The following is a 12,708-nucleotide window of genomic DNA, read 5'->3' on the forward strand; positions in this document are numbered from 1 at the left end:
ATATTCTATGGTTATTAATTACGTTTACCAGATTACATATTGACATTATATTTTATATATAACATTTTTGAAGATTGCTTATGTGGGAAAAGAATACTTAAGTGAAAAGGCAGGCTAAAACTACCTTAAGAAAACTAGTGTGTGATAAAAAAAATTATGTAAAGATATGATCTTGCAAACAACTGAATACAATCTAAATACCCCATTATTGGGGTTTGTTAATTAAATCATCATACATCTATGTGACAGAGGTTTCACCTTGATAGCATTAAGATAGAAGAACTGTTATAGCAGAGGAAGATGTTCATAATACATTAGCTAAAAAAGCTACGCTTTTTTTAAGGTATGTTTTCAAAGTTACTTTCAAAGGTATTTAGACATGTGCTGTGTCTAACCCAACTTTTTAATACTACTTTGACAGGCTTATAATTGAAATAAATTGCCCACTAAATATGTAGATTCCCACCATTATGAGCACACTGCAGTGCTAACCAGCGAAGGAGGTGTTCAACATTGCAGTCTCTTGCACACCCAAGTAACACGTAAACAATGAAGCAGGAGGAATTAAGTACCATAGAGATGGAAAACCTACGAACCCATGAAGTAGCTGACACTGTGAGAATTCCCGTTACCGTCTATAAAGTAACCACTAACTGACAGACGCCACAGAGATTATGGGGAGAGGAACCCTCTTTACGCCAAAAGAATTATCTACTGACGTGGTCCGGCAGTGCTCGCGAAGCTTCCCAGGAGCTTCGGCAAACTCCCAAGCAGGTGCCACCACCATGGCTCCCAGAAGCCACTCTATATACCCAGTGGCAAGAAGCGGAGTGGGCACGGCTGCGTCCGCTTTTATGGTCTTAAAGTGGTTCACCGACCAAGGTTTCATCTGCTCATGCGCTAACCGGGGTCCTGACTGTGGAAAGCTCAGCTCCTTCGGAGGAAGCTTACCAACATGTGAATGTGATGCATGAGGTCCAGGGACAAGAGAGTGAGCTCCATGACAAAATCTGTGTAATAGACGTATGTTCCCTTTCCTTCCCACGTCCCTTCATGATTGAGGTCCCAAAGGTGGATTACATATCTGCAATGAACACAGAAAAATCATCTTAATATTTTTTGTTACAACTGAATTTGGTTTAAACATGACACAGCACAGTCACCTGTTTATGTATTTTATACATGTTATATCTTAAACTCAGCTGTTTAAACAGACCTCAGTCACCTCCCTCCCCAAGTCCTACTCACCGTAAAATCACATGAGCAGTCCTCACGGTGACAAGAAGAGACTGTAAGAAAGAAGATAGATTTTTTCTTTTTAGTGAAATTTAGGACTCCTCGGGCCAAACTTACTTTACAAAATGATAAAAGTCAAGTATTTCTCAGATCAGTTCAAATGCAAGGAGTCCAAGGAGTGTGGGGGTAGGGAAATTGGATGAACGTGGTCAAAGGCACAAATTTCCAGTTACAAGATACGTAAGTACTGAGGACATAATGTACAACGCAATGACTACAGTTGGCACTGCTGTGTAGTACATTTGAAAGCTGCAAAGAGAGTAGATCCTAAAAGTGCTCATCACAAGGAAAAAAACTTTTTGCATCGGTAAGACATGATGGGTGTTAACAAAACTTACCACGATAATCATTCCACGGCACAGGCAAGTCAAGCCGCTGTGCTGTGCGCCTGAAACTCACCCAGCGCTGCATGTCACTTACATCTCAATAAAACCATTTTATTGAATCTGCTTCACATTTCCATAGACTATTTCCATGATCTAGCAACCTAATTTTTATTGAGCCCTTTTCTATTGACAGGCGATGATCAATACGCCTGCTCACCTCCTAAGGCTGCCTCCTGCAGCCTGGAGAGTCGTTCTAGTAGTTGGGTGGTCACCTCTGTTTTACACAGCGCGAAGCTACCACAGCTGGTGACCTAAGAAGGTGTTTTTGCAGCACGTGGTGTGGCCTGGGGTGGATCCCACTGCCCGGACCTGAGTGCCTGCTCTCCACACACCGCTGCGCGCACTGCCTGGGCCCACACGCGGCAAAGGGGACGAAGGAAACCAAAGACAAAGCAAGCCCCTCTTGGTGGTTTCTACCGTCGACGTTAAGAACATTTTCCTCTTAATCTACCTGAATAGAACTGTTAAATTGTTTATATTTGAGATTAGGAAACTTCCAGTTTTAAGTGGAAAATATTTTACCATACATAGAACATAAATACCATATATTAAAAAAAATAATAATTTAGTTCAAAATAGCAAATCTGTAGTATGACAAATTACTTTAAAAGGATAAACAGTAATAAACTAAAATAAAAATATGTACTACATAGTATGACCCAATAGACCTAATTTAAATATCTTTCTTTTTAGGTATAGTTTGTTCAAAGTTTGCCTAATGTTAAAAATTAGATAACCAAAAAAATAAAAACACAGTATTATTCAAATGATGGTTTATAATAAAACATATCTGAAATAAACTAATCAATACTAGTCAGTGTAAATGAAGTTTTAGACAGGTGTTTTTCAAGAGGAAATATCGTTGCACACTTTTCACATAGAAAAAGAATTCAACTAAAATTGCAAGCGTTTTTATGAAGTACTTAAATGTTCCTTTTCTAATTTTACTTACACTACTATATTATACCCTGAAATGAATGCTAGTAATCAAAATGAAGTTTAACCTTATTCTAACAAGTTCCCAATTAGTTCAAACTTAGTGTTTTTAACATTAGCTGATCAGCTTTAATATATTTATTACTTCACTTTTTCACTAATAATAACAATTATAGACAAGATAAAAGTATTTTATTTTTGTCCTGAGTAAAAAAGCAAAGTCACTGAATTTAAGAACATAGAGAAAATTTTGACATTTTTGAAGAGAAACTGATATTTTCAGAAAGGTTTAAAAAGTAAATTTTAAAATATACATGAATATCAAACCATTCTTTCAAAATAGTAAATAGGGTTTACATATTATATTATTCTATAAAATCTTAATTCGTGCCCCATCGAAAAACACCCATACAGAGTGCTCTTCATCCACCCCGATCACTGCTTAGGCAGGCGTGTCCCGCCTGCGGCCCGGGGGCCACATGCCGCTCAGGGTGGCTATGAATGCAGCCCAACGCAAAATCGTAAATTTGCTTAAAACATGAGAATTTGTGTGTGTGTGATCATGCGTCACAATATATTTAATGTGTGGCCCAAGACAACTTCTTTTTCCAGTATGGCCCAGAGACGCCACAAGGTTGGACACCTCTGGCAGAGTATCCTAAGGGAAATACCCTTCCTACTTGGGAATCCCTGGACTTGAACTGCGCCACTGGCCAGGCTGGAACCTTAGGCAATTCGCTTCGCCCTCTATGCCTGTTTCCTCATTCGTGACTAGGAACAATAAAATGAGTAAATACGTGTAAAAATGGGTCAATGTAGGTAAGGTAATTCCTAGTATACAGTAAGCACTATTTAAATGATGGCAAAAATAACCACTTTTACTTAGGTCGTAGCAAGGATTACATGAAATAACACATGTGGAAGCATTCCATACCAGTGCCCAACACAAAGCAGATCTCAAAAAATGCCTGTTAAAATGAAAGACTAACTATCCATCAGGTACTTCATGGATGTAAATAACCTGTCAACACTCCCCTAGTTTTCTTGAAAATACTCAGAAATGTAGGCAGAGCAAAAGCCTGCCGCCGCCTCTTACCTCTGCTGCCATGAAAGCCAGCGTGTGCATCCCGTGCGAGTAGCCGGTGACGCAGCGCGCAACCGCCAGCCCGCAGCAGGACAGCAGCATAGCGACCAGCAGGGACAGGACCCGGCAGTGGCTACTCATCGGTGTGGTGGGAGAAAAAGAGAGCTGAAACGCACAAAACGGGAGAAGGAAGCTCATTCTTCTTCACAGCGGTGCTCCCCTTCCACGAGAAATGCCAGGTTAATCTTGGCGGATTTGCTTGGGATCTGTGCTTACTCAACGCAAAGCACAGAAAAGCATCCCACTACCAGGTGGCCAAAGTCCTCCAACCAACCTAAACATGACTATGAGCTGCTATACAGATCTTTATCATTCAAGCTAGCGAATATAACCATATACATTATGTTTTCATCTCCAATTCTCAAGGGTGCTCCTACCAGCGGGATTATGCGCCCCCAGAAGCAATGTTGCAGAGGCATGTAATGCCCTCTTCTAACATTCACCAGGACTCAGGGCAGCCCCACGCTCCACTGGCCCTCCTTGACCTTGCTCTAGCCCTCCTCCCGCAAGCCCATGTGGAGGGCGCTCCTAGCCTGGCAGGGCCAGAACCACCGAAAGGCAAGCCCGGCACCGCCTCCCCGCTGCAGTAACGCTACGTGAACAGGATGCAAGGTGGGCAACAGCCTGGAGAAGGCGGCCTGGAGCCACGGCTCCTGGCCAGGAAGGTGCGGACAGCACACCAGTTAGAGGGGTCAGAGGCTCCTGTTCCTTTCTGGCCTTCAACTGTGCAAGAGCCATGAAGACCCTGAGGCTGAAAGGACCTCACGCAGAGGAGCAAGAGCCCCTGGGCCGCGCAGCTGCGTAAAGAAGGGGCAAACAGGGCCCTGGAGGGAGCTGGGCGGAAGGGCAGGACTGCAGGGGCGCCCGGCTCCGTGAAATCAGTTCAGGAGCGCTCACGAGTGAGGGTTCACCTGCCCAGCTCTGACCTGGGGCCGAGAGGCGGATCTGGGGCCCGGACGGAAAAGGACTCACTTCTCCTGGGACCCAGGAAACCAAGAGCTACCTCAGTCCTTGTCGGGGTGGAAACAGTACAAACTAATCAGGAGGAGGAGCTCCGAGAACCAGTGGAAGGGGGGAAAAATGGGAGACTAGAAGAGAAAAATACCTGGAAGAGACCAGCTTTCATTCAGTTTATATATTAAGGTCCCTTGTGCTGTAATCAAAACAGCCTGTGCAGATGAACTGACCCCACGGGAACTATACTGTAACAGAACATCAGGGACATGTAATGTACCAGAACCTCCTAGGAAACACTGATCCCCCACTCCTGGGATGCTGCAGGAAGTGCCCCAAGGCACAGGCAGCGGCGACCTGACCCAGGAGGCTTCCCCTACAGAGCTACCGGGCCAACATGCCTGTTGCAGCTCCTTCACACCACAGAATACACATCTGGCAAATGTGCAACAAAGCAAGCAAAGAGCTGGCTAAAAACTCACATATTCAAATCGGTCCTTGCAGAGCTGAACCATCAGGTGCAGAAATACCAGTCCGGCAAACCAGAGGCACCACATGACCACCTCCTCCACTGTCTGGACATTCAGCACACCAAAGATGAAAATGAACTTGTAGAAAATAAAATTCCAAAACTTGTCTTTGAGGTGCTAAAAAGAAAAACATTTACAAAGGTTAGTACCACCACCCCAACCCATTTAAGAGAAGTCAGCATAAAAAAGAAAGCTACATTCCGTGGAGAAAATATTTGATGCTGCGTCTGCAAAAAAATAAGAGGCAAAGGAAAACCTGGGCCCTCTGAATAACAGAGGTAAGACACCTAGGAAGTCACCTGCAGGCTTTGGATTGTGGTCCTAAATGTCTTTAGGAATTGTAGCCATCAAAAGGCAGGTGATGTTAACCTCGTACCTTATGAATTAAATGATACATGTACTTCCAACACAAAATAAAAAAGAATGGTCAGGGCTATAAGCATCATTTTTATGTCTGCTCTCTGGATTCTTAAAACAAACAAGAGAAAAGATTAGACTTTTTAAAACAGCCTTCAGATTAAAGAATAACATATGCTCATTTGGCAGCCCATAAGCAATAAAAGTACAAAAACATGTGCAACAAAGATGATGCTCTAACATTTGTATGCATTTTTCTTATCTTCTTCCTGCGTGCAAAACACTTTCCGTACACTGCTTCATGTCACTTATCATATTGTAAGAACCTTACTAAAGTCAGTGAATATTCTCTGAATATGTCGTCTTAGTGGTTCCAGATGGGCCCTGAAACCATTCTTCATTTTTCACCATTCAGAAAATGCTGCACTGCATCTATCTCTACATGAGTTTCTATTTCTTCAGCATTACCAGACCATCCACTCAGCTCCCAAAGCAGCGGTCGAGGCGCCCACTGCTGAGACCAGTGTCCGTCGGCCTCGCTGCCCTTCCCCACACTGAGGCCTCCCGGTTTTAACTTTACTGAAAACGCACAAGGAGGGGCAGCAAGCCAACAGACACTAAGATACACTCCCCCAAGCCATCCATGGCGGTGGGGGGACAGAGACATGACTTCCAAGTGCACTTTTATAGACATTCTTGAACCATGTAATGTTTCGCAAATTCAAAAAATTATAACAAAAAGCAAAACTGCATAAAAACTGAAAATGAACCTAAAGGTGTTACAAACTGGTACGTGAACATGTAAAGAATTCTTCCGAGAACTTTCACACGTTACGCTGGCTGTACACCCTTTGTACAAAGAACGAAGCAAAAGAGGAGTGCTTGGTGCCGGGTGTCTATTCCCAGACCTGGGCAGGTGAAGCACAAGGTGAACCCAGGACGCTGTGTGCTCTGGTTTTCAGTCTTCGCTCCATCATCGACTTGCCGTGTGACTTTGGGCCAGTCATTTAACATCCCCATGCTTTGGTGTCCCCACCTGTAAAATGGGTCTTTAACAATGGCTTTTATCTCACAAAATTGTTGAGGGAACTAAGGAAGTTAATATAGGTACTATGCTTAGGCGAGCACCATAATAGGCATTAAATGCTTTAAAAAATTCCTGTTCTAAACCTCACTCTACAGTTTATTTAATATTTGCTCCATTTTAGGTAATCGACCTCTTTGCCTCTAGCGTTCCTCTGGTCTTGAACTTTACGCATTCATGGAGCAAACCCATGTCAATTCTACTGTGTCCTAATTCAAAATGGTGCTTAATAAATGCTACCAGGTGATGTTATGTCAAAAAGTCATCAGCGAACAACACAAAAAATGATCTCTACACTGAAAAACCTGAACACAGAGCTGAGGAACAAATGTGCCCACGATGATTACCTCCAGGCCTTGTAAAAATCTCTGGAATACTCCAAGGTTGCTTTCTGTAAATTTCCAACTGATACCTAACAGTTTTTTCAAAAAAGAAAGTTGTATCTAAGGCCCACTGGTGCCAGCTCCGTCCATCGGCACTCAGATGGCTTACCTGGCCCGACCAATTTCTGGCCCACAAGTCAAAAGTTTTTCTTGAAGAAGAAAGGAGCATCAAAAGAAGCTTTTGTATTCTACCAAAAAGAAAAAAAAAAAGGTCTCCATTGACTGATCCCATCTGGGAGACTCTGAAGCAGCTGTTTCGGAGAAAGTGATAATACGAATGAAAAATCTCTGGGAAAACAAACAGCCCTGCTCAACCACCACAGTGACTGCACTTCAGCTCTAAACTAAGGCGGCGGCCGATCTGGTAACAGATGCGGAATGAAAGGAGTAAGGACGGAGCGAGGCCGCTGCTTTGCTTTTAATGGAGTGGGTTCCCCGTGCCTTAACACTGAGATAAGAGCAAGGAAAATATACTTTTGTTTGTACGTTGTTATTTTAAAGGCCAGTTCTAAGTTCTTATTTTAAAATACGTCGTTCTATACTCTAGCCACTAAAATCTTCGGGGAACTGCCAATCTGTGCAGGATCTTGTAACGTAATTCTTTACTGAACGCCCGTTCTGAGAATAATGTTCAATCAGACTCTCTCACCTAAAGAAAGAAGAAATCACCTAATTTCCTGCATGTAGAATAATCCTAACTTACTTTCCAAAGAGAAAAATTTAAAATCTCTCAGTAAATTCCTTTGGAATAGAATCCATATTCTAAAGAGTGATATTTATGACCATTCAAACTAAAATCTGTGCTTCTTTATAAACTACATTCATAAAAGTCACGGGGGAAACAGCTATAAAGAATAATATTGGGACAACTTAGCTATGTTGACTATGGACTGCGGGTTACAGAAAATATTTTCTCAATGCCGAATTTCCTGATTTTCACCACTGTGCTACGGTTATGCAAAAAAACGTCCTTGGCTCTTGGGAAATACATACTGAAGTATTTGGAGGTAAATGGCTATGACGTCCACAGATTACCTGCAAACAGATCAGAAAAACTAAATACCTACAAACAACAGGCAAATGGTCAAGCAAATGAGAAAAAATGTTAACTATGAATCAATTTCTTGGTAGTATTCATAGAACTTTTCCGGAAATTTGAAATTATATCAACTAAGAAATTAAAAAAAACAAATTCTGACCCTCAAGACCCCATCTTTGCTGTAGGACTCACCTGTCTCTCACTCACGCGAAGGGGGCCGAACACAATGCACTGGATTAGCTTAGCCACCAGCATCAACACACAGCAGGCAGTATTGACCAGAACCTGTGCACAAACCGAAGAAGGAGAGTTTATTTCCTCCTGCTGAAAATGAAAGCAGCCCTAAAATTCCGTTTTAGGCTTTCAGCCATCACTTCTAATGACGGAGCCTTTCCAGCTCTCTGCCAGCACAAGAAAGGTGATATTCAAACTCTACCTTCCATAGGGGCGCACTTCGGCCAGGTGGCCGGGGAGGGATGAGGAGAGGGGAGGAGAGGAAGCCTGTCCCGCTGCGCGCCCTCCAGCCGGCCACATTCCCCTTTACTCTCAACCATACTGCGTGTAAGCTTTGTGCTCTGTGCAAAACTGTAGGTATCTCCTAGATACATCATTTCCTACATTAAGATTTTGATAGTCTCAAAGAAATTTTCTAGAAAATGAAGCTGTTTTGTTATCATGAACAGTAAAATCCTGCACCCAAATAGTCTGCCCTGTCCTGTCAAACAGGAACATGAAGAACTGAGACCAAAATACATGTCTATTTTGCAATACATTGTAATGGGACAACCTGCCAACCAAAAGGTATTCTATGCTTGGTGTTGGCCTTAAAGTAAAGGTTCTGGGATATCAGAGGGGAGTGGAACTGAGAAACCAGTAAGAAGGAAAAAGACAACTGGCCCGAGGGGCTCAGAACTGAAAGGCAACTGTGAGACGCCAGGCAGAACCAAGGCCTTCTTCGCAGGGAGCTGGGGCGCTTTCCTGTTCTTTACGGTAACTGAGTGGTGGACAGACACATCTAAACAAATCCAACGCTTACGAAATGAGAGAGTGCGCTGCCCCTGACCACAAGGCTAGCGCGGCACAACGCATCACTGACGCGCCGATGATTTTTGAAACACTGCGTGACCCCAAAAAGCCACAGGACCTTGATAAAGACGGCAGCGATGACTGTCAGTGGAGCAAATGAAAACAAACACCAGCTCCATGTAAAGGCTGCTTCACTCTTTGATTCACTAAGTTCACGTGAAGTTGGTCATAGTCCACTTCCCAGGTCATTTTTCCCTCTACTTTGAAAAGAAGCAAATAAAGTTTCTTTATAAATAAATAAATAGAGGAGCCAGAAGAGAGTAACATAAGGAAACGAGCTAAGATCTCTCCAGGCTCCCCTCGGTATCTCATACCACCCACCCTTTGACAGAACAGCCCTGATTCATTAAAAAAAGGTTAAATTATGTTTACCTCTAGTCTGCCTGCCTAATGGGGCACGGAAGCGTGTGACATATTTTTAAAGAACTGAAACGAAAACAGTTTTGGTGGGGAAAAAAAAACAACAACAAACTGTTCTGGTAATTAAATCCAAATAAACCAGGGGAAAAAATCCCAGATTAGTTATCTAAAACATCCTGATCCCTCACTTAGGACTCCCAGGGGAACGGCCCCATTCAAAACATTCCAACAAATAGCTTAGAATCCTAATGTTTAAGGAGATAAAGTAATATTAAAAGGCTCCTCTCCCTTGTGCTTCTAAACCAGTCAATGGAAACCCAGTCATGCTAATTAAGAAAATCAGTCCTAAGACAAACCACAACCACAACCCCTTAGGGCAGGCACATCCCCGGCCTCTAAAAACCGGCGGAACACACCCCAGCCTAACTACAGTACACTTCTAAAAAAGAATGTTTCCTGTTTTTGCACACAGGCATGCGAAATAAATAAATAAATTCAAAACATTTAGCATCTACACTCAAGGATCTACAAAACACAGAACTTAGTAAACACCTAACAGAACAAGCAGGCTGCTGTTAGAGCAAAAAAGGAAAGAAATCAAATTTAGGGTTGCTTAATAATTTCTCTATTCAAAACAGCATTCTTGAACACCTTAGACTACAATACAAAAAATAAAGTATTATTGGCTATTGCTCAGATAAACTTTTTAAAAGTTTTTCTAAATTCAAAAATAAGATGTAAAAATGTTGTATCTTTGATTTACAAAAAAAAAAAAAAAGCCCAAAACAAAAGGCCTTCACAAATCCTACCACCCGCACATAACCAGTTTCTCTTTTAATTTAAATAAAGGAGTTAAATATTAGCAAGGGTACGCGAAGCAGAGACCCTGAGAAAGAAGATACCAAGAAGGGCCCCAGGCAGCTGACTGGGCTCATTTAAAAGCTGAGCCCGGCAGCCACGCTACACCAGCCCTTACAGCGTTAGGGGAACTATATTTCAACCAATAGGACCAAGGCTTTTCCCCTCTAATTGGAGCTGTGAAACTATATCCGCATCAGCATCTTCACCAATCAAGCACAGCGGCTCCATTCTGACCAATCAAGACAGTGCCTTCTGAACCAATCAGACTGTGACAATTTGGAGCCCTAATTCGCATGAAGACAGAAAGGCAGCTTCCATCGAGTTCAGAGAGCTCTCTTTCTCTTTCCATTAAGGAGTGAGGACGTCTTGCCCTGACTGGAGCTGAAAATACTGAGGACGTCCCGCCAGAGCGCAACGGAGCAGGGCCCGGCCGCGTGGACCGCAGCAGGTGGAGCAGACCAGACAGGAGTAGAGCCGCACTGTCTACCCAGAGAAGGGCCTTGCCCCCGGCCGCCCCGGTCCAGGGCACCCCCCAGCCCTGCGGGTCCATAGCCATGCTGCTACGCAACCGGGCTGTAGCAGTGAGGAGCTGTTCACAGCTGTGCTCGCTCACAGCTCAGGACAAACCTCCGTACCACCTGCAACCACCAGCCCTAGCAAGCCTGGCCTGAACCACGCCTTTATCCTCAGAGTTCACAGCACAAGTACTTACCCCACTGTATCTGCTCTCGGCAGCTAATTAGCTTTCCCCTGTAGGCAGAGCCCAAGCTTAAATGTAGGTAAATGTAAATATAAGGGGTTCGCCGGAACACTGTTTATAATACAAAAGTGGAATGCAAGTGCTCATTTTTCTATCAGAAAGCAGAAGGGGGAGACAAGCTCAATCAATAACGTAACACAGTGAAGCCTGGAAAACGGACTCAGCAGCTCTGTGTTTACCAGCGTTGGATGGAACCTCCAAAATAACCTGCTCACTTAAAAAAAAAGTGTGGAAATGTAATTACTATGCTACTTCTTGTAAAAAAGAACTGTGTACACACACACGTTTATATGGCATGTCGATGTGAACTGGGTCAAGGACTCGAGCCAGCCTAGCTACCCGTCTTCTACGCAACATCGGCGCTTACTGCAAGGGGCTGGTCCTGGCCGCTTCTTGCGGAGGCAGGCAGGCAGCAGGGAGCGGGGAGCGGGGAGGCACACTTTTCCCTATACATACATCGCTTGTGTGCTTTTCAACTTTCATGCCGTAAGAATGCATTTGTTAATTTTTTTAAACCTTGGACTCCATTAACTAATCTGACCAGTTCTGAAGTTCCACATTATTTTTCCCATTATGTAACAGGAGACCAATGAGTAACAAACCAAATGGGGTGGCCTAAGGTCACAAATTAATGTTGTAACACACAGCATTTCTGCTATACTGGGAAAAGTTTCTCTATCTATAACACTGTAAAAAACTTTAAGTCATAGTCTTTAAAAGCCTTACCAAATGCTATTTTTTTTTTTATTAGTCTACACAAAGTAAAAACAAGTCCCTGAACAGCCTGTAACAGAACGGGTCGGATTACGCCGACTCGAGGAGCCCCTACTTAGTCAGGCGTACAGGCCTTTACCCCAAGGCCCCTAAAGAAAACTTCCCTCCCAGAATGGTTCTCCTGTTCTGAGAAAAGAAAAACTAAATTACAAGACAGTTGGGCCTGTGAGGAAAAGAGTAGAAGCTGATAACAAACGGCTTCACCCATTGATCCATGTGTGACTCTGGAGGTGTTTTTGATCCTGTAAAGTGCTGGCCACCAAGGGGCAGTATTTATGAGCTTGTGATGAATGTGATTAAACAACCAGGAACTGCTGCAAGGCCATGACGAATAAGGACATGTCTTAGTCCCCTACTTCACACCGGCGCTGACACACCATTTGTCTGTCTCCTCCCTTTAAGGACAACTGCAATATATGACCCCTCTGCAGGCTCCCAGGGACAAGTACAAAATGCCAATAAAATGCAAAGAGGCACCCTCCCTGCCCTTACACTTGTATTCCTCTTTTCAGCAGGGAGAGAAATGAGATGATGTACACAAAGCACTCAGGACGCATCTAGCAGTGATCAAATAGAAGGCTCCTTCCCCCTCGCTGGAGAGTTTTTCTGTATTTTTAAGTTGTTGAGTGAGGCTGATATCCTATTATTCATAAGGTTAGTCTTTTTCTTCAGCTGCCCCAATATTTTACTGAGCTAACATTTTTCTCTAATTTTCTTTGGAATATTCGACTTACAAAGACTCAAACCTAGTGAATTCC

General features: G+C 43.3%; 1 protein-coding gene across 2 annotated transcripts in view; it reads right to left on the reverse strand.

The window, feature by feature from the left end:
* Positions 1 to 12,708, reverse strand: part of AMFR (autocrine motility factor receptor) — a 31,954-nt gene that overhangs the window by 15,070 nt on the left and 4,176 nt on the right. Inside the window, exons 1-6 of one of the 2 annotated variants that reach the window (XM_054570353.1) lie at positions 11,129 to 11,410; positions 8,302 to 8,394; positions 5,199 to 5,363; positions 3,715 to 3,867; positions 1,249 to 1,289; positions 952 to 1,084 (exon numbers count right to left, since the gene is read on the reverse strand). In XM_054570353.1, the coding sequence (XP_054426328.1) occupies positions 952 to 1,084; positions 1,249 to 1,289; positions 3,715 to 3,867; positions 5,199 to 5,363; positions 8,302 to 8,364 (555 nt within the window). In that variant the 5' untranslated portion in view covers positions 8,365 to 8,394; positions 11,129 to 11,410. Of the gene's footprint in view, positions 1 to 951; positions 1,085 to 1,248; positions 1,290 to 3,714; positions 3,868 to 5,198; positions 5,364 to 8,301; positions 8,395 to 11,128; positions 11,411 to 12,708 lie in introns of those variants that run through there. The other variant, XM_054570352.1, reaches the window with a different exon arrangement.

This window comes from Pteronotus mesoamericanus, unplaced genomic scaffold (genome assembly GCF_021234165.1).
Source record: "Pteronotus mesoamericanus isolate MK-2021 breed Mesoamerican mustached bat unplaced genomic scaffold, CSHL_Meso_final contig_202, whole genome shotgun sequence".
Lineage (NCBI taxonomy): Eukaryota > Metazoa > Chordata > Mammalia > Chiroptera > Mormoopidae > Pteronotus > Pteronotus mesoamericanus.